This window comes from Aethalodelphis obliquidens, unplaced genomic scaffold (genome assembly GCF_003676395.1).
Source record: "Aethalodelphis obliquidens isolate GAN/ISIS:26980383/991018 unplaced genomic scaffold, ASM367639v1 scaffold43, whole genome shotgun sequence".
Lineage (NCBI taxonomy): Eukaryota > Metazoa > Chordata > Mammalia > Artiodactyla > Delphinidae > Aethalodelphis > Aethalodelphis obliquidens.
In genome coordinates, this window is record NW_020837987.1 from 16403423 (window position 1) to 16429661 (window position 26239).

Consider the following 26239-nt stretch of genomic DNA (forward strand, 5'->3'; position numbering starts at 1 on the left):
GTGGTTGTGGCGCGTGGGCTTAGTTGCCCCGCGGCAAGTGGGATCTTAGATCCCTGACCAGGGATCGAACCGGCGTCCCCTGCCTTGTAAGGCGGATTCTTTACCACTGGACCACCAAGGAAGTACCAATAATGCAGTTCTAATTATATATATATATATATATATATATATATAGTCTTTTTATTGCATGTATTTGAGATGATGGGATACTCACTAGCCTTATTTTGGTAATTATTTCAATATATGTAGGAACATTATGCTGTACAACTTAAACTTATACAGTGATGTATGTCAAGTACATCTCAATAAAACTGGGGGAGGAGGGGGGGTGGTTTTAAAAGGCAAATAAAGCACTTCAGCCGAAAGAAAGAACAATGCAATTTATAACAATTTAAAAAAATGTATTGCTTTTCCAAAACAATTGTTAGTGAGGAACATTATCACATGCCTTATTTCTCCAGTCTCAGACCCCAGGTTTTGTACCTGAGTCTCTGGAACTGAGCAGAGTTTTGAGTTTGGTCTCCTGGCTGAATGAGGAATAGAAACGGAAGAGCGCTTCTGTAGGATGTCAGTCTGAAATGGAACATTCTACCTAGGAAGAATTTTGTATTTCTCATTCTAGTTTGTAATACAGAGACAAACCTAGCTTTTGTTTCCTCAAACTGCTTCAGTTAATTCTAACTGCAGGAAATGTTCCCAGATCCGACCACTGCCCTACAGCTACCACTCGGAGACCCACACTCCCAACCTCTGAATTGCTTGAGCCTCTGGAACGCGGCATGCGAGCAAACTGCTGGGAAAAACAGCTTTTTACTGAAGCCGTTTCAACTTGTTAGGAGGAAACGTTAGTTTTACATCAGTGGCTCACACAGCTGGAAAGCTTTTACCATAAAACTTCTAGATGATAGTTGTAAGGTCGCATCTTAACAAACGGCACCGCGAAACAGAGGAAAGCTTCAAGTGAGCTTTATTAGGGAGCGCTCCCGGGTGAGGTTCACTGGTCCGAGAGAAAGGGGCCAGAGAAGTCGCGCCCAGTTCTGGATGAGGGTGATTTTTATTGGGGTAAAAGCAGAAGGCGGCTTGCAAGGGGAGGGGGTGGTTTGCTATACAGGGTAATTCCTTATTTGGTGAGGATACAGCAGGGCCAGGTGTTGGTTGGTCTGTTGTGGGGCGTAAGCCCCATTTCCCGTCAGCCACATTGTTTTCTGGGCAGGATGTTAGAGTCTCTTGTTGATTCCCAGAACAGGTGAGGTCGTTATGTCCCGATGCCTCTCCTACCTCATACTGGTCGATGTTTTCTCTTGCCCCCCGGGCCAACGGACCTTACAATAGTAACTTAAAATCGGCACTTTCAAAGCGCCGCGAAGTAACATACCTCAGCCCCTTACTACGCCCCTGGCGATCTCCGCGAGGTTGTGAACTCCCTTGCCCCGCCCTTCGCGGTCGCGCTCCACTCGTTCACGTCCCTGGAAGCCCTGCCTCTAACTCTGCGCGTGCGCAGTTTCTTAACGGAACCGGAAGCAGAGAGCTCGGCGTGGAGCTCGCGCTCCATTAGGTAAGTTTCTCCTCTCTAGTGTGAGTTTGTGCTGCGTGGTCCACCATACCCCACCCTCAGCGTCTTGGGAGTCACGCGCTCCAGTAGGTAAGTTTCTCCTTTCTAGTGTGAATTTGTGCTGCGTGGTCCACCATACCTCACCCTCAGCGTTTTGGGAGTCACTATGGACTTAAAATGCCGGCACCCGGCCTTCGCCCCCAGTAAATCCAGACGTCGCCGTCACAGGTCTGGTGTTTTCCTTTGCGTTTGAAATCGCTCTGAGGTGGGTCCCGGAGCCCTTGGCTCTTCTGCCTTAGGTCCAGGTAGATCTCGCCTTTCGCTTCTTTTTCCTTCATAAAGCCCTTTACTGCCTCCGCCCTCCCCCTGGAAGGCCCTCTTCCGCGAGGTGGATTCGCGGCTGCGCAGCCTCGCCCTCTCGGACCCTGGAGGGCAGCGCCGGTCGCCCCGCTCCCGGAGAGCTCGCGTCCTCTCCCGGGTCCCGGGATTCTGGAGAGCCCGCCCCTCTCCTGAGCCCCCCTCCCTCCCTCCCCGCCCCTCTGTCCTCGCGTCTCCTCAGGCCGGTCCTTCTGCTCCGCAGGCCTCTCCTTCATAGGCCTTCCCCTCACCCCGTGTAGGGGGAGGTGACCTGGCCAGCCGTGTGACACCCAATGTTCTTCGGTCTCCCCGCTGGAAAATGTGTTTTTCCGGTAGGCGGGTATCTTATTCAGTCGCCATCCCTGTAAATACGTGGGCGAGGGGGACCGGGAGAAGCTGAGACAGAGAGCGACTGAGAGAGCAATAGGAAAACCGAGATGAGAAAAGAATGAGGGAGAACCAATAGAGACGTAGAGCATTGGCTTAGGGACTTGTAAAGAGACAATAAAATGAAAGAGACTAAGCCTTGCAAGTAACAGGTGGATACAGTAAAGAAGTGAATTATACAGAGGGATTGCCACAGATTAGAGGAAAACATAGATAGAGGGGCCCTGATTCAGCGTTAGCAAGGGAGGCAACAGTGATGAGGCCCTTCACACAGAGAACGGGGGCAGAGGGTAAATGAGGTGGGACCATGGCCTTCAGAGCATCAAGGTGCTGGGAGAGAGAACAGCAGAGGAAGAAAGAACAACACCAAGGAACCATAGCCACCTGGGGTGCCAGAGAGTGAGGAGGGAGGGAATGTATCACGGACAGAAGGGGTGTAACCCGGAGGGCAGAGAGGGAGCAGAGATGGGGGAAGAAAGAGCATCAAGGGGGGGAACAGGTTGCAGAGTCGGGCAGGCCAGGTGTGAGGGAGGAAATAGAGAGGAGGGCAGGAACAGCAGGAGAGCAGAGGGGAGCAAAAGGAGAGACACAGACCGAGATGATCTAGGGAGACGAATAAACAGAATGAAATGGAAACACCTAGTAGTGCAGGTAGAGCGGAAACTGGATCCAGGTGGGTGGTGGTGAGTTGTTTGGATGTGGATGATTAAGCTGTGATGTATGATCTGTGGTTTCAGAATGTAGTAAATTTAAAATTTGTTTGCTTAAATTATACAGATGAGCGTGAGAATTGGAAAACTTCCTTATAAGGTTTGTGCATTTTGCAGTTATTTGTATCAGAAGATAACTTCCATCTCCAGTCCCTATTCAGCCAGGGGGCAGTGACTTGACTCAAGACAGCTGTGGGTCACCCCCTTTCCTTTTCCTGGCATGAGAGCACAGGGGAGAGAAGTGGGGCAAGAAATGACTGACTCTGTTACTGCATGGTGCCCTTTTTTTTTGTGGTATGCGGGCCTCTCACCGCTGTGGCCTCTCCCACCGCGGAGCACAGGCTCCGGACGCGCATGCCCAGTGGCCATGGCTCACGGGCCCAACCGCTCCGTGGCATGTGGGGTCCTCCCGGACCGGGGCACGAACCCGTGTCCCCTGCATCGGCAGGCGGACTCTCAGCCACAGCGCCACCAGGGAAGCCCCATGGTGCCTCTTTGAAGGAACATTAAAAGTGAGTTTTTTTCTAATGGATTCACTTTTTTCTTTCCTTTTTTTTTTCTTTTTCATTTTTTTTACACTTAATTCTTTTTATAACTTGGAATAAATCTTGGTGCATTAAGTTTCTACTTCTCTGTAAGTAATTATAAACTTCTGAAATAAGCTTTGCTGGTTTTGTATAATCAACTCATGTGATTCTTTTCTAAATATGATATATTCTTAGTTTTTTTAACTTTCACACCAGAATTTTAAAAAAATTCACAAAATATTTCTTTTTAAAATGTGTTTAAGGTTTGTTTGAGGCCTGCCTCCTGTCTCCTCTTTATCTTGTGTATTGGAAAAATTCTTTGGTAACTAGTAAATAATTTTAGACTGTTATGATGAGTTAAGATGATGTTAAGATGTCAATCATCTTTTATATTAACAGTCAAAACCTAGTTTAACCAGTTAGTCTAATATTCAGTTTTTTTCCATTGTATTCGATCTGTTAAGATAGTGAGCTGTGAAGTGATAGGGAGATGCTTCCCTCAGGTCCCTCTTGACTGTTCTCTACAGATACTGAAGGATTGGGTATAGTGACTTGGAACCTTCTTCCATCAGTGCTCCTCTATTCATGATGAAGTTTGCTCAGAGCTGATTTCTAACCTGACTCTTTCCAATGTTTTCTTCACCAGTGGTATATTTTTGCAAATCTGCATGTTTAAAAGATTTTACTGCAATCTTCTGGAAAAGAAGAATTAAATGCTTGGTACCAGATCAGACCTTGAAACAGAAGGTTCCTTTGCTGAGGCAAATGAAAGATGGTCCTGGTGTTTTAGGTTGGAAGGATGTTAAGGACAAACTCTGCCCACTGGCCCTTCTGGATCCCACTTCAGAATTCAGTTCCCCTAATTCTGTTCACTCAACCTGGACTTTCTCATACGTGTCTCCCCTCTGGGCCTCAGGGAGCCCACTTGTAACATGGAGATGAGAGACTAGACCAGAAACTCTCAGCCTGGGTAACTCTGAGCCCTGAAATGATTGGCCAAATTGTGTATGTGTCTGTGTGTGGCAGTTCTTTTTAGAGAGGAGTGTCCAGTTCTATTTAGAATTTTGAATGGGTCCCTGTCTTCCCAGAATGAAAAACAAAAGCAAAATGCTAGAATGGAGACAAGAACATAGGGTCAGAGGGGAAGTGACCATAGTCAGATGTATTTTTCTGCGTTAAGTGTAAATTTGAAGAGTTTATATCAATTCTGGCACTCAGACCTTCACTGGCTCTTATTTGTCCTCAGGACAAAATCCGAACTCCTCACTGTTGCTATACATCCCTGTAACATCCTCAGGGCCCCGCTAGTGTCTCCTGCCTCATCATGGGATCTGGCCCTTTTCCCATGGTTCACTTTACCCCAAAAGTTCCCAAACAGCAAAACCGTTTCTCTCTCAAATCTTAGTTCCCATTCTTACCTTCTGCCTTTAAATCCCAGTGGCTCAGGCCCTTTGTGCTCCTTCAGGATTAGGCTCAGAGAGGTCTCTCCGTCCCTTCCCGACAATCTCTGTCACGTTGACCAGGTTTTATTGCCTCTGTATCAATCAACATCATCAGAAATGCCATTTTCTTTTCTTTTTTTTTGAATTTTATTTTATTTATGTATTTCTTATACAGCAGGTTCTTATTAGTTATCTATTTTATATATATTAGTGTATATATGTCAATCCCAGTCTCCCAATTCATCCCACCCCCCCTCCTTCCCAAGAAATGCCATTTTCTATTCGTTTGGAGTCTTTATTGTGTTTCCTCCATCGAAGGAGTGCAGTGTTTTTCTTCCTTCCGGGATGGCTGCAGCATCTCACTCTGGGGATGTGTTTAGATGCTAAGACTGTGGGTTGGGCTAAATAATCCTCAGGGAAGACCAGGTGAACAGGGTAGGTGATAAGGATGGTTCCCATGTTTGTTTTGAATATTTCAACTGTAATTGATCCTTACCCCATGTGGCTACTTAATAACTCAAAATAAGAACCAAAAGATGTAGGGAGTCCTAAAAAGCCTTACAGAATTGGTGTCCTCGTGCAGTGTCCTGAGGTGTCCCCATGTTTAGTGTGCTGTGTGACTGCTCCGCTGTAGCCCCCAGTGTTCCAGGCTGTGCACATCCAGGGACCAGTCGCCAACTTGGACACGAGCTTTGCCTTTCAGCAGTTCATCTGCTCAGAATCACGGATAATGATTTCTGTGTGTGTAAGCACACACACGCTTAGTGTGCTAAGTGAGGGCAGAAGTCTAGAGCCTAATGGGGCATGAAGGAGCGCCCCCTCAGACAGCTAGGGTATTTTTTTAATTGCCTGTGAGTGTGGAGAACAGGAGACAAGAATCCTGAGGGCCAATTTTTGACCTTCATACTGAAGGTCAAGTGAATGCCCAGTGTTCTTTGGGAGGTAGCTTGTGAATATTCCTGTTGCGACTCCTTTGCTGAGCAGTCCTTATGCCTTTTAGCCCTGTTTTCCCATGAGTGCATGGAGAAGAGGCAGAACAATGGGGAGTTAGAAGGGAGCCTATAGTGGTCTGCAGGAGGGATATGGCAGCAAGTGGGAGCTTCAAGATGAGCCCAATGAATGGTATTTGCATTTGTCCCTTGTGGGGTGTGTGGAACTGCTGGCAAAGGGTGTTTGAGTTCTGGCTGGAGCACCTGGAATTGGGTTTATGGGTAGTTGTGGGTGCATTGCATGGTTTGAGGTGCCATAGTGTCTTAGCTCAGGTTCCCTGGGACCTAGCTGCTGACACTGAGGTTTACGTGCATTTGTTTAATTGGGTATTTCATGATCCTACCTGAGGAGGAATGAAGACAGTGGATTTAGGCAAAGAGAAACATTTTCCTCCATTGTGGTTAAAAAAAGTGTGGCCTGAGCTGAGTGCACAGGGATCTTTGGGTGCAGGAAGATGGGTGCCTTGTCCTTAGGTGATGACTCAAGAGGGTGCCCCACAGCATCTATTCCACAGGTGACTTGGGTGTTATGGAGGTTAAGAATCATGCAGTTTTTAGGGTAGTAATATAGGGAAAATTGCAGAGATCATTTGCCCACTGTCACAGGAGGGATTCAGGATACTTCAGTGTTATTTAGTATTTGGGATTGCAAATGAAGAAAGTTTCAGATCCACTGTGAAAGATACAAAAGAGAATTTGGAATGTTTTCCTGGTAGATGTTGGGTTTGTTACCGAACCAAACTTGGGTCCCCTTGCTTGCGTGCAGTGAAGCCAATCTATTGACACCAGGTTGTGGTGAAGGAAAGTGCAGCGTTTATTGTAGGGTGCCAAGCAAGGAGTCCAGGTAGCTTGTGCTTAAAAGCCGTGAACTCCCTGAAGGCTTTCAGGGAACTTTTTTTTTTTTTTAAGCCCTGAGGAGGGGCTGTGCCCTTTTATTTATTTATTTATTGTTTAATTTATTAAATTTATTTTATTTTTTGCTGTGTTGGGTCTTTGTTGCTGTGTGCGGGCTTTTCTCTGGTTGCGGCGAGCAATGGCTACTCTTCATTGTGGCACGTGGGCTTCTCATTGCAGTGACTTCTCTTGTTGCAGAGCACGGGCTCTAGGTGCACGGGCTTCAGTAGTTGTGGCTCATGGGCTCAGTAGTTGTGGTTCACAGGCTCTAGAGCACAGGCTCAGTAGTTGTGGTGCACGGGCTTAGTTGCTCTGCAGCATGTGGGATCTTCCCGGACCAGGGCTCAAACCCGTGTCCCCTGTATTGGCAGGCAGATTCTTTTTTTTTGTTAAATCTTTATTTATTTATTTGGCTGTGCTGGGTCTTTAGTTGCTGCATGAGGGATCTAGTTCCCTGACCAGGGATTGAACCTGGGTCCCCTGCATTGGGAGCGCAGAGTCTTAACCACTGGACCACCAGGGAAGTCCGAGGCAGGAGGATTCTTAACCACTGCGCCACCAGGGAAGCCCCAAAGACTTTTAAAGACAGGATGAGAGAAGGGCATTGTGGGGTGCATGATCAGCTTGTGGACATTCTTCTGATGGCTTGGTGAGGTAAATGGGAGTCAACATCATCAAACTTCTGGTTCTAACCAGGCTGGGGTCTACGTCCTTATGGGCAGCATACAGTTAACTTTTTTCACCTGGTGGGGGTTTCAGTATCTGCAAAACAGCTCAAAGGACAGGGCTCAGAATGTTATCTATAGTCCTTGAGGAGAAACTAAAGGTCCTTGATGTTGTTTAATGGCTAAAGTATTCTTGTCTTGCTTGACTGTTTTCCTTTCTTTCTGCATTTTCTCACTTCTATGATTAAATTTTTTCTTTGACTAAAGTTTTCTACAGACAAAAGGCAGGCAGAGAGAGCATCGAGGGGGGGCTCTGTTCTGGGAAGTTCCCATAGGGTCCTTGGTTACAGGTTCTCATTGGGGCATGTGCATCATTGGAAACATCTTTCTTTTATATATATAGCTTTATGAGATCAGTGTTTGGTCTGTGAATAAAAATATGGTGTTTTGTGTCTGGTGGTTCCTTGGGTGTCTCATATGTATTTTGCCCTCAGGCATGATTTATTAGAGTTTGGAATGTTTTCTGGTATTTTATAGCAGGATGAGTGAATAGGGGTCATATGGAGACTGTGTTGGATTTATGAGATTTTGTAAGTTTACTTGAGCCCAGAAGGGAAATTATGAGTAGTAAGCTTGAAATGGCAGAACGTGTTCATTAGAGAGACTCTGGTAGGTATGTATCTGTGGGCACAACTTGAGAAGGGCCATTAAGTTCTTTGATGTAGGAAAGATTGTTCCAAGAATCAGAGTACCAGCAACACCACAGTGATCTGCATTCCAGAGGCACATCCTTGGGAAAATGTAGCTGCTACTTTCTTGCTCCCAGGCCAGTATTGGTTCTTCTACTGTCCTCTCCCTACCTGTCTCAACAAAACACACGCACACACACACGGTATAGAGAACAGGGAGCCCTTATGCTTTGTGGGTGGGAATGTAATTGGTTCAGCTCTTAGTGAAAGCGATATGGAGTTTCCTATAAATTAAACAAAGAACAGGCACAGAATTTGTGAAACCCACCTGTGACTAGATATCCAAAGGAAACAAAATCATTCCAGTGAAGGAAATATTTGCACTCCAGTGAGCATTATTGCATTATTCCCAACAGTCTAGATGTAGAAAGACCCAAAATGTCTGTTGACAAATGAGTGTATATAGAAATTTATATCAGCCATAAATTATTATTATGACATTCTGGCATTACTATTTCTGACATAATTTTGGTTGAAGAAGGCACACATTTTTTATGGAAACTAGAAATGTCAAACTCATAGAACCATAGAGTATAAAGGTTGTTATGAGGACTTGGGTGGTAGGGCAGTTGGGGAGATGTTGGCCAAAGGTTACAAATAGTTCAGTTGTGAAGTGAATAAGTACAGCATGGACATCCAATGTACAGTTTGCTGACTGTAGTTAATACTGTGTTACTATATAGTTGGAATTTGCTGAGAGAGTAAAACTTAAATGTTCTCACCACGCAGACACACGTGGGTAATTGTGGGTTGATGGAAGGGTAAATTACTTTATTGTGATAATTATTACACAGTGTATACATCTGTAAGATAATCACATTGTGTGCCTCACGTGTACAGCGTTGTTATTTATCACCTATACCTCAGTAAAGCTGCAAAAGAAAACTAAAGTGGTAGGTGTGCTGGGCTTGCCTGCTCTGAGTGGTGCTCAACCCAGGCTTCACATTAGATTGCTGAGGCGTTTTGTATATACATGTTTTGTACCCTCTGACCAGAGATTTCCCTTCATATAGTTGGTATGTGGTCCAACCTCAATAGTATTTAAAGTGTCCAAGGTGATTCCATTCTGTATCCATCACTGAGCATCGTTATTCTGAGTCCCCTCATTTCTGAGGGCTGAGATCTGAGCTGAGGGTGAGGGCTGTGCTCTGCGTGGGGCTGGATCAGGGCTGGTCTGTGACCTGCGGGGGATCGTCGGGTCCAGCTGAGGTGCCCGCTGCTGCTGGGTACGTGAGGGCCTCACCAGGAGGGGAGCGAGATCTGAAGAAAGGGTGGGGAAACTCCTGTGTTGGTCTCTGTGTGGGAGTTTACTGTCCTGAGCCCCTCCTGGGACAGTGGGCAGCGGACTGTCTGTTCCACATGGAGAGATCTTCCTTGTGTTTATGGTTGTGGTACAGGAATGGGGTCTTTTGATTCTAAGCATGTTTTCATCTTTCAAGATTGTCCTCTGAAGACTCATGTTGCCTGAGGAAGAAGCCTGGAAGAGGAGGGAGAGGAAAGAAAAGGAGCCAGGAATGGCTGTTTCTCAGGTAAAGTCATATTTTCATTTGATTCTCAGTCTGTTCTTTCTGAAATGCCCTTCTTTGGACTCGCTAATCTTGTCTGACTCTGAAGTATCCTGGTTGACACTTGTACTTTCACAGTCATCAAGAGCCTTCCCGCAGTCCCTGTCAGCTCCACTTAGATTTCATTTCCCTATGACAGAGTGATCTGGACGAGGAGAGCCAATGGTTTCCACTGGGCGTAGTCCTGGGCAGGATTGGAGATGTGGTGTCAGAGCTGTTGGGCAGCAGTAATTGTTCTGGGGTCCCATGTAGATGCAGTGTCCGCTCTCTATAAACCAGGATAAAGAAGCTGCATGTAGGAGGGTGGGAGGGAGACACAAGAGGGAGGAGATATGGGGATATATGTATATGTATAGCTGATTCACTTTGTTATAAAGCAGAAACTAATACACCATTGTAAAGCAATTATACTCCAATAAAGATGTTATAAAAAAAAGCTGCATGTAGAAGTCAGGTCTTAAAATGCACAATACCTGGTAAAATCTGGATATCAGACCAATTAGGAGAAATTTGTTCTGGCTTTTTCTAAGGCAATTGAAACTAAATGTAGCTGACTTAAAAATCTTAATAATAGGGAATGGAAATGGTCAGTTCAGAGACAGACGTCAGTGGTAGAATGTGTTTTAGTCCATCATTGAATTTAAACTATGAAATCAGCCTAAATCTCTGACAGTTGGAAATTCTTTAAATCACTTTCACACCTCCATTCCTCAGAAATTGTCTTTTCACTCTTTGGATTGCATCCTTTGACACACAGTTTCTACCTTTGATGCAGGCAGTGTTCCAGCTTCATTCTTTTGTTAGTAGATATCTAGTTTCTTAGCACCATTTGTTATTGAGACTCTCCTTTCCCTGTTGTACAGTCTTGGCATCCATGTCAATACATTTTGCATATATACCAAGGAGTATTTCTGGTATTCTAATCTGCTCCATTGTTTTATGTATCTGCGTTTCTGACAGTACCACATCATCTTGATTACTTTGTAATTTTTTTTTTTTTTTTTTTTGGCGGTACGCGGGCCTCTCACTGTTGTGGCCTCTCCCGCTGCAGAGCACAGGCTCCGGACGCGCAGGCCCAGCGGCCATGGCTCACGGGCCCAGCCGCTCGGCGGCACGTGGGATCCTCCCAGACCGGGGCACGAACCCGTGTCCCCTGCATCGGCAGGTGGACTCCCAACCACCGCGCCACCAGGGAAGCCCTGTAATATGTTTTGAAATCTAAAAATTATGGCCTCCATCTTCTTTTCCAAGAGTATTTTGGCTCCTGGGGTCCCTTGAGATTCCCTATGAATTTTAGCATTATTTTTTCTATGACTGCAAAAATTGCCATTGAAATTTTAATAGGGATTCTATTGCATTTATAGAACACTTTGGGTAATACTGTCATTTTAAGATTCATAAGTCTTCCAGTCCATGAGTACAGGGCGTCTTTTAATTTATTTGTATCTCCATGGATTTCTTTTAGCAACGTTTAGTAGTGTTCAGTGTACGAGTCTTTTACCTCCTTAGCTAAGTATTCTATCTCTTTTGATGCTATAGTAAATAGCATTGTTTTCTAATATTTTTTGATATTGTTCATTGTGTATAGAAATGCAACTGATTTTTCTGTGCTGATGTTTTTGTTTGTTTGTTATTTGTTTTTTCTGCCGTACGTGGGCCTCTCACCATTGTGGCCTCTCCCATTGCGGAGCACAGGCTCCAGACGCACAGGCTCAGTGGCGATGGCTCACGGGCCCAGCCGCTCGACGGCATGTGGGATCCTCCCGGACTGGGGCACGAACCTGTGTCCCCTGCATTAGCAGGTGGACTCTCAGCCACTGCGCCACCAGGGAAGCCCTGTGCTGATGTTTTTATGCTGCAACTTTTGTAAAGTTTTCTTTTGAAGTAGTCGTTTTTTTGTGGAATCTTTTTGTCTTGCGTATATAAAACCTTGTCACCTGCAAAAAAACAATTTTAACTTCTTTTTCAATTTTCGTATCTTTGATTTCTTTTTCTTGTCTAATGGCTCTAGCTAGGACGTTCAGTACTTTCTTGAACAGCAGTGTAGACATCTTTTCCTTTTTAAAAAATATTTTATTTTATTTTTTTGGCCATGCTGTGTGCCATACAGGATCTTAGTTCCCCTTCCAGAGATCGAACTCATGCCCCCTGCGGTGGAAGCAGGGAGTATTAAGCACTGGACCGCCAGGGAGGTCCTGCTTTTCCCTCTTTTGTTGTAAGCATTTAACATTGTAGACCTTTTTTTTTAGGCCGTGCCATGCAGCACGTGGGATCTTAGTTCCCTGTCAAGGGATCGAACCCACACCCCCTACAATGGAAGCACAGTCTTAACCCCCAAAGTGCCAGGGAAGTCCTTGACTTTTGTTTTAATACAGCTTTGACTGCATGTTATAAATTTTAGTATGTTGCGTTTTTATTCTCATTCAAATATTTTTAAAATTTCCTTGTGATTTCTTCTTTGACCCATTGCTTCTTTAAGAATGGGCTGTTTAATTTCCTCATTTGGGGGATTTTCCTGTTTTCCTTCTGCTCTTTATTTCTAGTATCTTTTCATTGTGGTTGGAGAAGATACTTTTTATGATCTCAACCTTCTTAAATTTGTTAAGATTTGTTTTGTGGCCTAAGATGTGGTCTTTCCTGGAAAATGTTTCATGTGTGCTCTAGAAGGATATGTTTTCTGCTGTCATTGGGTGGAGTGTTCTGTACATGTCTCTTAGGTACAGTTGTCCTATATTGTTGTTTAAGGCCTCTGTTTCCTTATTGATCTTTTTGTTTCTCTCTGTAGGTAGAACTAGGGTGTTGAAGTCTCATACTGATATTGTGCTGCTGTCTACTTCTCTCTTCATCTCTATTAACGTTTACTTCATTTTGTGGAGAGCTCTAATGTTATATGTGTTTATAATTTTTATATCTTCTTGGTGATTTGTACCTTATATCATTATATAACAGCCTTTGTTTCATGTCAGTTTTTGTCTTTATTTTGTATGGTATAATATAGTCACCTGTGCTCTCTTTAGGACGGATTATCTTTTTCATCCTTTAACTTTTTGCCTGTCCATCTCCTCAGATTTGTGAACGTTGACTGTTCCAACTCTCTGACACATTTTCTCTGTTTTTCTCACTCTTGTTCTCTGTTTTTCCTGTTATTTCTTCTAGTTGCCTCTACGCAGGCACGTCGTACCGTGGCAAAAGGCAGGAGACCTAGTCAGCCCCCTTCACTCCAGGGTAGTTACAGAGAAACACATCAAGTGTTTTCTTTTGATTATGGTGTATGGTGAAATGTTCTAGTTAACTCTGTTTTATATTGATTAATACCTTCACATGTCAATTTTAGTGGATAAAATTGTATTTATATTTTTGAATATAGGTATCTATTGAGATCAGAGTTAAAGTATCCTATGTTTTCTTGTTATACCATTTACTATAGCTGATACGTTTTCATTGTCCCAAAGATGCTGAAATTCACTTGAATAAAATTGATGATGAAAAAAATGTTGCAAAAGTATGTCCAGAGACAGCTCTCATTTCAGTTAATTGTGTGTTTACATATTTATGCAAGAGTTTGTGAACATTCAAGTGCATGGTTTGATAAAGGACATCATGATTTTATTACTGCGTAAAATATCTTTTTCAGTTGAAATATCTTAAATATATTCCATGGCCTTGAATTTTTTCTACACTCTCCTGTTAATGTTTTTTGTTTTCTCTTTCATTTTTTAAATGTTTTTTGGCCACACTGCTCGGCTTGCAGGGTATTAGTTCCATGACCAGGGATTGAACTTGGGTGCTCGGTAATTAAAGTGCAGAGTCCTAACCACTGGACTGCCAAGGAATTCCCTTAATGGTTTAAATAGTAATAATATTACTAACATTTTATGTACATTTTTGTGTGTGCCCACATCTGTAGTGACCTTTCAAGGTTTCTCCAGGAATTCTCTGTCAGTGTACTTTCACTGGTCTTTCTGTTACTAAATTTTCTGCTTCTTTAGCTTCAATTCCAGAGCCCAGCCACCTTAGTTCATATGCTTGCTCTGTCATTTCTTAGCTTCTTAACCTCAGTTGAGTTGCTCAGACTGTCTCTGACAGTTTTCTCCTCTCTAAGATGGGAACAGATCTTACTGTAAAGAGCTGTTAGGTTGATGACAAGCTCACATGTATAAAGCCTTTAGAGTAGTTTTTTGCATATAGGAAGTATTCAACCACTGTTAGTCATTGCTGTTGTCGTCATCATCATAATTTAAGATTTTGACTTTTTTTAAGCCACTGTGGACTTAAGACATCACTCATTCTATAGCTCATCTAGATATTGAGTATCACTCAGTATGTAGAACATAATATGTAATACTTCTGCATAGACAATCCATTCTTGAATTTTATTTGTATGTATTTCATATATTTTCCACAAAAATGAAAACTCCACATTAATTGGAAGATATCATAATCTCATGAAAAAGCATAAGAAATTAAAATTAGAGACTGATAATTTGCTCCAAATACCTTTACGTGGATTTGTCAGAAAACGTACTTCAACGGAATTCATCCTTACCCCTCTCTTCTTGTCATTTTGTGTGCAAATAAGAACTCTCCCCAGGACCCCCTGGTGAAATGTATTTTCATTTCAGGAACAGTTGACATTCAAGGATATTGACATAGAATTCTCTCAGGAGGAGTGGGAATGCCTGGAACCCGCTCAGCAAGCCTTGTACAGGGACGTGATGTTGGAGACCTACAGGAACCTGCTCTCCCTAGGTGAGGATAACTTCCCTCTAGAAGTAGGGATCTTCCCTTGGTATCTTTGCATTTCCTTTGTGTGCCTCATTTGAGCTGGTTTTCCTTGACTGATATGAAATCCCTGTTGACTCAGATGTGAAACGCTTCATGATATGGCATCAGGAGCATAAACCTACCTTTTCTTACGATGACCTGCGCACTTCATGATGCATCAGGGGTTGTTCCAGAGCTCACGTAGTTACGGCAAGCTTTTGATACACCCACTTTCCTGTTTTCTACCCATGGGCTTTTGATTATGGAGTTCTAGGAAAAGAACTATGTTTCTGCATATTATACTGTTCCCTGTGTATTCAGAAGGAGGCAAGTAGTGGATGAATTTTTGAAATACTTTTCTAGACCCATTGGTAATGTCCTCCATCCTCTGGTGAACAAAGAACTAAGTTTCCGGAAAATCCATAGCTGATCATGTTTCTTGTTCTTAACTGGAGGAATTTCTGTTTCTCATCTGAATATTTTACCCACTTTGTAGCAAGAGAAAGAGCCCTAGGCTGTAGATAGTGAGGTGAGTGCCTTTGGGATTGTATCAAAGTTTGAATATAGGTCAGATCTCAGAAGGGCTGAGGGGAAGCCTCATTATTATAATAGTGTTTGAGAAACTCTGAACACTCCTGTTGGAGAGTTCTGTGAGAATACCAATGTTTGTTTATTATTATGAACTCTCAGAGGGAAGTTTTTCTTCTCCATAACTTATCACTCTTTCAACATGTAAAATGCATTCTTTCACCCTGCAGTGGTGCTGCAGCTCCTACAGAGACAAAGGCAAAGTCTTTATCACGATCTACAACGCTCCGTATCTGGCTCCCGTGAACTGGTTGTTGCTTGACTTTGAGGAGTGTGAGGCGGGCTGTTTTTCGTTTCTCTTTTAAATAGTACCACATTTTATTAGTGTCATTTATTGATGTCTGTGTGTTGTGTTGGCAGCAGGGGGAAAAACGGTCAGCTTTCTCATGCATTGAATATGACGGTAAAATTTCCTCAGTGTGCTCCTGCTGGCTAAGGGTGGCCTGTGGTGAAAGTTGAAAGCCAGTTCCCATTCCTGGAACATGCCCAGCATGGGCTAGGAGGCACTTTGTGGAGGGAGGAATCCATCCCCTCCCTGGCACTCGTATCTTGCCTAGGGATGTTCAGCAGAAAAGGTTGCCAGTCCGGGCTGGCAGCGGCCCTGAGCAGAGAAATGCCCACCAGGAGGGTCGAGACCAGGCCGTGAGTCTGGCAGGCTGGCGGTGAGTCCCTGCTGCCCAGTGATCCCAAAGCCTCCCGCTCAATTGAGTGCCAGTTGTCCGAAGCGAGCTGTTTTATTGGGGTTTCTGGCCCCCTCATCTCTCCCTCAGGGCATGATTTTATTGGAAGCTCAGTTCTCAGTCCATATAGGTAAGAGGTGATGCCTCCAGACTCAATACCTGAACCTTTCCCAGTTCCATCCACATTTGATGTTTTTAGGATACGTAATCAGAAGATGGGAGACACTGGCTGCCCTCTTACTCCCTGGCACCTCAGAACCTGCATGGAGCCGTCTCAGGCCCCGTCTGCTTATTTAGATCCCTCAGCCATTTCTTGTGTTCTGCTTTTGCCACAAACTGCAGGATGTGTGTAACAGCCAGTTTGAATGGATCGTATGTAACTTTTACTTAGGAAAACTGTAAAGATAATGGACAGAGACATCCTTTTTTTAATCCCCAATCTTTCATGAGGTGACTATGTGAATATTTCAGGGCTTTACTTTGGCATCTGTGGGTAAAGCTCATGGTTCCATCTGAAAGTCCTATAGAATCTGACACACATATCTTGCATTTTTTCCACTCGTGTACTGTGCTACCTAGTTGGGAAACGTATACCCTTCCTGATTTTGTACTCGTCTAAGTTTGTATGATTGTGCCTCTATAACTCTGTTTTGTTTTTTTTTTTTTGCGGTACGCGGGCCTCTCACTGTTGTGGCCTCTCCCGTTGTGGAGCACAAGCTCTGGACACGCAGGCTCAGCGGCCATGGCTCACGGGCCCAGCCGCTCCACGGCATGTGGGATCTTCCCGGACGGGGGCACGAACTCAGGTCCCCTGCATTGGCAGGCGGACTCTCAACCACTGCGCCACCAGGGAAGCCTATAACTCTGTTTTTAAAATACATAGTCCAAGGCTCTGAAATTTTTCTAGTTTGTTTGCTGTGATAATCCACCCTTAGTTAATGGACAACTTCTGGTGGACTCTCTATGGAGTGGGTTTACTGGGTAACAGAAAATTCTTACAGAGAATGCTTTTCCTCATATCTTGTAACATTTTCCTGCTACACACAGATTCACCACTTCAGGCTATTTAGTGGAGAGTTCAGCATGTTCCAGGTTACCATCAGAGCCTGGCCGATTAGTCTTTCCACATTCTTTTTTTGGTTTTGTGGAGTGACACAAAGGCACGTCTCAAGGGCACTGTGACAGTGTTTCATATATGCTAATGACCATTCCCTTCCAGCCTCAGTTAAATGGTATAGGAATTTCTCCTAAGAAAAGTGTCCAAGTTCACATCCCCATATTTGTGACACTGTTGAGTAAATTGTTGTTGATGCCATATTTTTCATTACCTGTGTGTGCACCATCGTTCATTCTACGTCTACACCTAATTTTGAAGCATCTTAATGAGAGAGCTTATGAGGTGGAGTGACACCTCCAATGATGAACCAGAAACCATTTCCAGGAGGGATGCCTGAACAACATTTTTAGTTACACAGCTCACGTCTTCTTGCATCTCCTTTGAAGTTTTCTTTTTAAACTCTTGGAATTTTCTGTAATATTATGTAATTTATACTGCTTGTCTGGGTAGTGATGCTTAAGTGATGTTGTCTTAGTCTGTAGGTCTAGGTTCAAATCCTGTTTCTCTCACTACTTTCTGTGTCAGTTGGGATCATGTACAGAAAACTGTGAGTCTTCTGTCCTAATTTGAAAAATTGTGGTAAGTTTCTTCAAGCCATTTAAAGGAAATTATTGCTGTTAGATGCCTTAGAATAGTGCACGTTTTTAGTAAAGACTCAAAAGGTAATTTTGTATATCAAGATATATTAATAGTGTGTCATGTTTATTGACATCTCTTTGCATTTTATAGCGTATGCTTCTTTTGTTTGTTTGTTTTGCAATTTGTCTCAACGACGTCGTTTCTGAGCGTAGTTAATAAATTTACCAGTTGCTCACTCTTTATTGTGTATATTGTGGAGCCAATGAGCTGGATGTTTAAGGGCACTTCATAGGTTGGGAATTGCTCCATTAATTGGTTGTAAATGTAAATGGAGAATATTTTATTCATAAATATCTAATTTTGATTTACGGATGATTGGCTTTTAGATGTTTTATGCTTTTTCATGGATACATAGTTTTATAGGAGGTACTGAGAAAAATATTTTGTTTTTCAAAAAGTTGTTTTATCAAATTCTTCATTTTCTCTATGCTATATTTGTTTCCCAATTCTATCTGCAACTCATTTAGATTATTCATCAATATGCTAGTTTTCTTTTTTTCCTTTTATTTTGGCCATGCTGCACAGCTTGTGGGATCTTAGTTCCCTGACCAGGGATTGAACCTGGGCCCTCTGTAGTGAAACTGCGGCGTCCTAACCACAGGTCCGCCAGGGAATTCCTGCTAGTTTTCTACTACTGACTGTTACAATATGTTGTCTGCTATTTAGCAGTTATTTATGAATAATAGGTATGCAGAATATACGCATAGTGTAATGTCTTTTTCTCCTCAGCTATGAGACAGCAGTATGTTTACTGTTAATTGGTGTGTGCTTATACATCATGGTGGAAATATACTTTCTTTGATAGCTAACAGAAGTTATTCCTATGTGAGTATTTTTGGCATACGTTGTTTGAAAGTACAGTACCCTAAAATTAATCACTTTTTCTTTAGTGAAGAATCATTCCTTTTGTGTTCCTAAAAACTTGAAGATCTTTGTTGGAAAGTTAATAACTTTGGTATAAGTGTTAGTTTTGGTGTAATATCAGGTATTTAACATGAAGCGCTTATTTATGAATTAAAATGAATAGGCTACTTATGGTTCTTTTATCTTCTAGACATCTCTCCTACACACGTGATCAAGAAATTACAACTAAAAGTAAACACTGGTAGAGGAGAAGTATTACAAAAAGTGATGTTGGGAAGACATGAAAGGAATAAAGTGAAACGTTTTAACCTCATGGGAATCCAGGAAAATATATCTGACTTTGAGCCTCAGCAGAGAGATGAGGTAAGAAATTACAAAGGAACTCCTGTGTCCCATAATGAAAATCCTACTGATAAGAGAGATGGACTTGGTAGGAGTGTTGCAGGAATTAAGCCTATTGAAAATAGGCTTGCATCAAGCTTTCGGGATGAATTGCATATATTTAAAAGTGAACAAAAAATTGGTGAATTTAATCAAGCTGACAAGAATATCAACAGTAGTGCCTCATTTTCACCACCTCAGACAGTTACTCCTGTTGTCCAGACAAGCATTTCTGATACAAATGGGAACGATTTTGTGCATCCTTCAGTACTGACACAAGACCAGAGGGCACACAGGGAACAACCTTACAAATGTAATGAGTCTGGCAAAACCTTTCATCAGGTCTCAAACCGCACTCGACATCAGATCATCCATACAGAAGAAAAATTACATAATTGTGATGTATGTGGCAAAGTTTTTAGTCAAAATTCAGACCTTGCAGTTCATCAGAGAACTCATACTGGAGAGAAATCTTACAAACATAACGTGTGTGGCAAAACCCTTGATCATGGCTCACACATCGCTGGACATCAGGTAATCCATACAGAAGAGAAGTTTTATAAATGTGACATGTGTGAAAAAGTCTTTAGTCACAAATCATACCTTGCAGTTCATCAGAGAATTCATACTGCAGAGAAACCTTACAAATGTAATGTGTGTGATAAAGTGTTTAATCACAACTCGAATCGTAGAAGACATCAGTTAATCCATACAGGAGCAAAACCATATAAATGTGATGTATGTGGCAGAGTCTTTAATCGAAGTTCAATCCTTGCACATCATCAGAGAATTCATACTGGAGAGAAACCTTACAAATGTAACGAGTGTGGGAAGGTCTTTAGTCGAAAAGGAACCCTTGCAAGTCATCAGAGAATTCATACTGGAGAGAAACCTTACAAATGTAATGAGTGTGGTAAAACCTTTTATCACAGCTCAATCCTCGCTCGACATCAGATAATCCATAAAGGAGTGAGAATATATAAATGTGATGTATGTGGCAAAGTTTATAGTCGAAATTCAAATCTTGCAGTTCATCAGAGAACTCATACTGGAGAGAAGCCTTACAAATGTAATGAGTGTGGCCAGGTCTTTAGTCAGAAAGCAGCACTTGCATGTCATCAGGCAATTCATACTGGAGAGGATCCTTACAAATGTAATGTGTGTGGCAAAATCTTCCGTAAGAGGGCGTACCTCAGGAGTCATCAGGTAATTCATAAAGGAGGAAAATTATATAAATGTGATGTGTGTGGCAGAGCCTTTAGTGTACGTTCATACCTTGCAAAACATCATAGAATTCATTCTGGAGAGAAACCGTACAAATGTAATGACTGTGGTAAGGTCTTTATTAAAAAAGCAATCCTTGCAATTCATCAGAAAATTCATACTGGAGAGGAACCTTACAAATGTGGTGAGTGTGGCAAAGTCTGTAGTCTAAAAGCATCCCTTGCAAAGCATCAGGTAATTCATACTCAAGAGAGATGTCACATATGTAATGAGTGTGGCAAAACCTTTCATCAGAGCTCAACCCTCACTCGACATCAGATAATGCATAGAGTAGAGAAATTATATAAGTGTGATGTATGTGGCAGAATGTTTAGTCAAAATTCATATCTTGAAAGACATCAGAGGATTCATACTGGAGAGAAACCTTACAAATGTAATGAGTGTGGCAAGGCATTTAGTCAAAATCCAACCTTTGCAAAGCATCAGAGAATACATACTGGAAAAAAAACCTTATAAATGTAATTAGTGTGGTAAGGTCTTTATTCAGAATTCACTGCTTGCATCTCATTGTAGAATACATGCTGTAGAGAAACCTTTCAAAAATATTGAGTGCTGAAAAGGCTTTACTCAGATTTCAACCCTCACTACACATTAGGTAATAAATACAGAGGGGAAACCATGTTAATGTAATATAGGTGGGAAGGACTCCCTTGAAAATTGAAACTTTAAGTTCATGGGAGATTCACAGTGGTAGAAATCATGCAAATGTCTTCAGTGTGGCAAAGCCTTACCTATGATTGGATAATCCATGCTAGACAGAAACCATAGAAATGTAATGAATGTCTCAAAGTCTTTAGTCAGAATTCATACCTTAATATCCACCGAAGAATTTATACTGGAGAGAAATAGAAATCTTTCAAATATAATGTGTGGCATATCCTTCAGTTTACTTTCAGTCCTACCTTACCATCAGGTAATCCATACTGGTGAGAGACTTTAAGTGAGGGTTTTAGCAGGTGTCCACATGTTACGCTTCCTTGGAAAAATCACGCTGGAAAGAATCAGATAAACGTATTTAGTATGACCAGGCCTTTGGAGAAGAAATTCATTCACCAAAGAATTCATTCTGGAGACTACCTCACAAATGCCATGAATGGGAAAAACCTTTACTCAGGGCTCACGTCTCACCAATCATCAGATAATCTATACTGGACAGGACATTCCAGATGTAATGAATGTGTCAAAGCTTTTGTGTTGTGCCTTAAACTGAGTGTTCACCAAATACTTCATACTTGAACATTCAGTGAGTATTGCAAGGTTTCAAATTATTGCTCATTCATCACTAGATATCAAAATACTTATCCTGGAAGGAAACCACACAAATGTAATGTGTGTGGCAAGAAATGTAAAGGTTTTCATCAAGTATCAACACCTTTGGTGTAATGATACGGAAAGTTTTTGAGCCCTTCTGACAACAGACTGTATCAGAGAATCCATACTAGAAACAAATGTCTTTAGTTCTTTGAGAGTAATCTGAGATATTGCATACAAGAGAATAATTACAAGTCACGTATGGTAAAACGTATGACATGATGTGTATGACAGGAAGAAGGACGTGTGTGGAAATGGCCTGTTATCTTCAGTGTATAAATATTTGTCTTTTCTTGAAAAGGCTATGTTGCTCTTAATGCCTTTCAACCCGAAGTTTGAAGTGTGTTCATTTTATGCCTTAACTACAGGACTTTCAGAATGGTCTCTGGGAAAGAGTCAATAAGATGAGGGGGCTGACTTCATTAACTGTAGTTCATCCACATCCATGTCCCCTGGTAAAAGTGGGACCCTTTATTATCAAATTCAGTAGCGTGTGAATTAGCATTAGTTGGGGGGTGGCAGTGAATAGTGTAAAACTGGGACATGACTAATCATGCTTACTATGTTCAGGCCCTTCTGTAGATAGGCCATTACAGGTTACAGCACAGAATGGTCTACCAACTGGCCGTGAACAGAGCAGAAGGGACATTAAGGAACTGGGCTTTTCCCGGGAGGAGAGTGACAGGTTCCTAGGGGCTGATTATGTGGTAGAAACAGTACAAAGGAAAAGCTGATCACTTTTTGCAGTGAATGGGAATAGCTGTTGTATATATGTGTGTTTAATGAAAAATTAGTTTTTTTCCTGGAACTTGAAAGAGAGCAGTTAGTGTGAGAAAAACAGTGTGTGCATGTGTATGATTTACATTTGACTGTTGCCATTACATTTTGCTTTGGTTTAATTCTGAATCAATTAAAATAGGTGTTCTTTAATTAATAAAATCAATCGTTTTTCATAACCCTGGATGAATCATGTTTCTTCCACCAACACAGTTTTATTCCACCTTAATACTTTATAACAGAAGCTAGCATTGCATCATTAGGCTCTCAGGGTTGAAAGAATCTGTAAAAATTTCTTTCCCTGATGGAATCAAACAACATACAATTTATGGATTATATATTCATAATTTGTATCTGATTTATTCTCTGCAAACTCTGCTCCAGAATATTTATGCGGCTATAGTGAAAATACCGTAGGAGTGCATTTCAGACTCTGCCTTCTATTAAAGAACAAAAATTGAACGGAGTAAATTTAAAGAACTAACTGGCTTTCATGAGTGATTTGTGAATCAGTGTGCATCCCATCTAGTATCAATAAATAAAGAGGGGCTCAAAGCAGCTGTACAAAATGCAAATCATTTGTAAATAGAAACCAGGCAGGATAAGAAAGATATTTCCAAAAGAAAAAAGTTTTTTTGGCAAGGTTACCTTTTGCTGGGGGAGGGATTGCAAAGGTCTTTTCCTGTAGGTTACATCTGTAGTGTTGTTCAGGAGATTCCAGAGTGATTGATTTAAGGTCACATTCCTGGAAGGGGTGAAACTGCAAGTAAGTCTTGGTTTGCTGTCCTGGGGGCAGGCGACTCCACATTGGGGCTGTGCTTTTTGAACATTCCTTAAAACCTGCTCCACATCCATGAGTATGCATTACGTGAAAGTAGTGCTTCATATTCTTTATTGTGTCCAAGGTAAACCGAAGGCATGCACCTTGATTTACATGACGGGAAAATAACAAATATAGTACGCGTATGCAAAATATTAGAAAACTTAAAAATCATAAATCTCTCTTTTGTGCTTGAATCACTCAGTGAAATAATTTGAAAATATTGATGTTCGTGCGTTTTCTCTTAAAAATGAACAATGTACAATGGGAATATTTTTGTTTGATAGATAAACTTGAAATTTCATACATTCACTCCCCAAATATTTTTTGTTGTTGCTAATTGTAATTGTAGCCATTCAGTGGAAAAAGGTGGGACCCCACTAAAGGTCATTTAGATTGATATTAACGTTGAAGTGTTCTGAGAATGTGTGTTACATTATTCAGGTTTCTAGGGGGACAGGGGAGACTTCTAAGTTGTTCAGAAAATGATTTGAGACAACAGGGAACGGTCACTGGCTTGGTTTGTTAATGTGATCACTATTTGAGGCTTGTTGGAGGAGATGCATACGGTTTGAACTACCAGTTTGCATCACAGGATCCATCAGGCTTCCTCATCAGCTTGCCCAGAGAAGCAGAATAGGAAGAGGTGGTGAGACTTAGAAGGTGTCAGTAATCAAGCATCAAAAACTGGAGTCAGACGCTTTAATAAAACACTGAATGTTTACTCCTGATTTCTTGGTTAGGATACACCATAGTTTTCTTTTCCTTTTTTAAAAAAAAGTATTTATTTGGCTGCGTTGGTCTTAGTTGCGGAGCACGGTTCTTCGTTGATGCATGCGGGCTCCAGAGCCCGCAGGCTTATTTGCCCCACGGCATGTGGGATATTAGTTACCCAACCAGGGATCGAACTCACATCCCCTGCATTGGAAGACGGATTCTTAACCACTGGACCACCAGGAAAGTTCACCATACTTTTCTTCATGCTAATAATTCATTACAGTTTTCCCCCTGCAGCAGACATACGTTCCGTTGTTCAATAGGGTTGTTGAAAAAGTTTGTAAAATACTATTTAAATAAATTGCCTAAGATATTTTTACCCTCGTTTAATAAAAGTTAATGCGTGGAACTGTTGTTTAGATAATCTAAGCAATTTACCAGAAGAGCAATTATCCAAAGGCTATTAAAATTTTGATTATAATCATTGTATTAAGCAATAGGTTACATGATTTCTTTTCTTTTGCTTTTTTTGTTTGTTTTTGTTTTGTTTTTTTGGCAGCACCGCATGGCTTGTGGGATCTTAGTTCCCCGACCAGGGAAAGAACCCAGGCGGTGGCAGTGCAAGCACTGAGTCCTAACCACTGGACTGCCAGGGAATACCCCACATGGTTTATTTTCTACTGTAATACATATATGTTTTAAATACACCTTTTCTTCTGCATTATTTTTTCCTTCCAGACATATTCCCCTTTTACACCAAGGGATGTATAAATCTGTGGGTTGTTTGGGGACTCTTGTGACATGAATATGCTCACAACGCAATGACATGTACAAAGTAGGGGCACTATAAACATGATAGAAGAGTGTTCTTTTAGGGGTTCAGTTAAATGGAAGAACTGGAATGGCCAAATGGTGAAGTGAAATCTTTTACCTGGTGAGTTGGCTACGGTCAGGTGTTTGAAACTCAAGTTTGTGGAGTTGAATAAACAGTGAACTTGTTACCGAGTCCAAGCTTGCTCTGTTAGCCACAGGACAGGCCAGTAAATCGGGAGACGAGGAAGGTGTTGAGTCAAGGAACAGCACCTCTCTCGGAGAGATGGCAGACTAGTGTCTCAAAAAAACCCATCTTACCGGGGTTTGGATGCCAGTTTCTTTTATAGAAAAGAGAGGCAGAGGAGGTGGGGAAGTAAAGTAGAAAGGCCGTAAGTCTTGCGAATATCTCCTGGAATGGCCAGCCTTGGGCAGGGGATGTGTTAATTTCTTCTTTCTTGCAGCCATTCACAGGTGGACAGGGTCAGGGTGCTTCCCTGAACAAAGGCACTTTGGTTTAACATTCAGGCAGATGGGTAGGGTTCCCTGAGGTAGGCCGTTGTGTATAGACAGTATCCTTTTAGTGAACAAAGGCAACAGGAAGCAAAGGTTAAAGTAAAAGAAACAGATCCAACATGGAGTCAGGATTGACTCTTCCCTGTTACAAACTGAATGAAATTTTAAGGGTGAATAACAAAGATCACAAGATTCCAGCTATAGTTTTTGACAAGGAGACAATCTCCATTGCCAGATATCTAGAAGCCATTCTCAGTGATTGGTATTCACATTCAGAGTCAGTGAATTCTGCAGAGAAAATAAGATTTGTGCTACTCATACCATGACAACTGACACTAGATATCCTCCAGTTAGAATTTGATCCTGACCAAAAATAAAATGTTTTCCTTGGATAAGTGATCTTAATTTTGATTTGTATTATCCTTTCTCTCACAGTTCCAAGTAAGAGTCACTGTTATTAAGGCTTTATGCCCAAAAACTTACTGAATTTTCATGTCTGAAAAAAGCACTGACGTTTACTTTCATTTCACAAATGAAGGATTTTAGGGCAAAGACAGATTTAGACCCATTCAGTTCCATCCCAGTGAGTGACTGAATCAGGAATTGAATCCATGTTGTCCAGCTTTAAAAACAAATCTTTTAATCAAGTTGCTACACTAACAAGGCTAATTATGTCTATCCTTCAACTATTCAACATCTGTATTTAATTTTGCATCTGTTGCCTTTTTTTTTTTTTTTTTTTGCGGTATGCAGGCCTCTCACTGTTGTGGCCTCTCCCGTCGCAGAGCACAGGCTCCGGATGCACAGGCTCAGCGGCCATGGCTCACGGGCCCAGCTGCTCTGCGGCATGTGGGATCCTCCCGGACCGGGGCACGAACCCGTGTCCCCTGCATCGTCAGGCGGACTCTCAACCACTGCGCCACCAGGGAAGCCCTGTGCTGATGTTTTTATGCTGCAACTTTTGTAAAGTTTTCTTTTGAAGTAGTCGTTTTTTTGTGGGATCTTTTTGTTTTGTATATATAAAACCTTGTCACCTGCAAAAAAACAATTTTAACTTTTTTCAATTTTCATATCTTTGATTTCTTTGTCTTGTCTAATGGCTCTAGCTAGGACGTTCAGTACTTTCTTGAACAG

General features: G+C 42.0%; 1 protein-coding gene across 1 annotated transcript; it reads left to right on the forward strand.

Moving 5' to 3' along the window:
- Positions 1-1539: 1539 nt before the first annotated feature.
- On the forward strand, positions 1540-22426 carry LOC113605688 (zinc finger protein 347-like). Its single transcript, XM_027079210.1, has 4 exons — positions 1540-1642; positions 9712-9801; positions 14460-14586; positions 18680-22426. The coding sequence occupies exons 2-4, from the start codon at positions 9730-9732 to the stop codon at positions 20608-20610; spliced, it is 2130 nt and encodes a 709-aa protein (XP_026935011.1). The 5' UTR covers positions 1540-1642; positions 9712-9729; the 3' UTR covers positions 20611-22426.
- The last annotated feature ends 3813 nt before the right edge of the window (positions 22427-26239 follow it).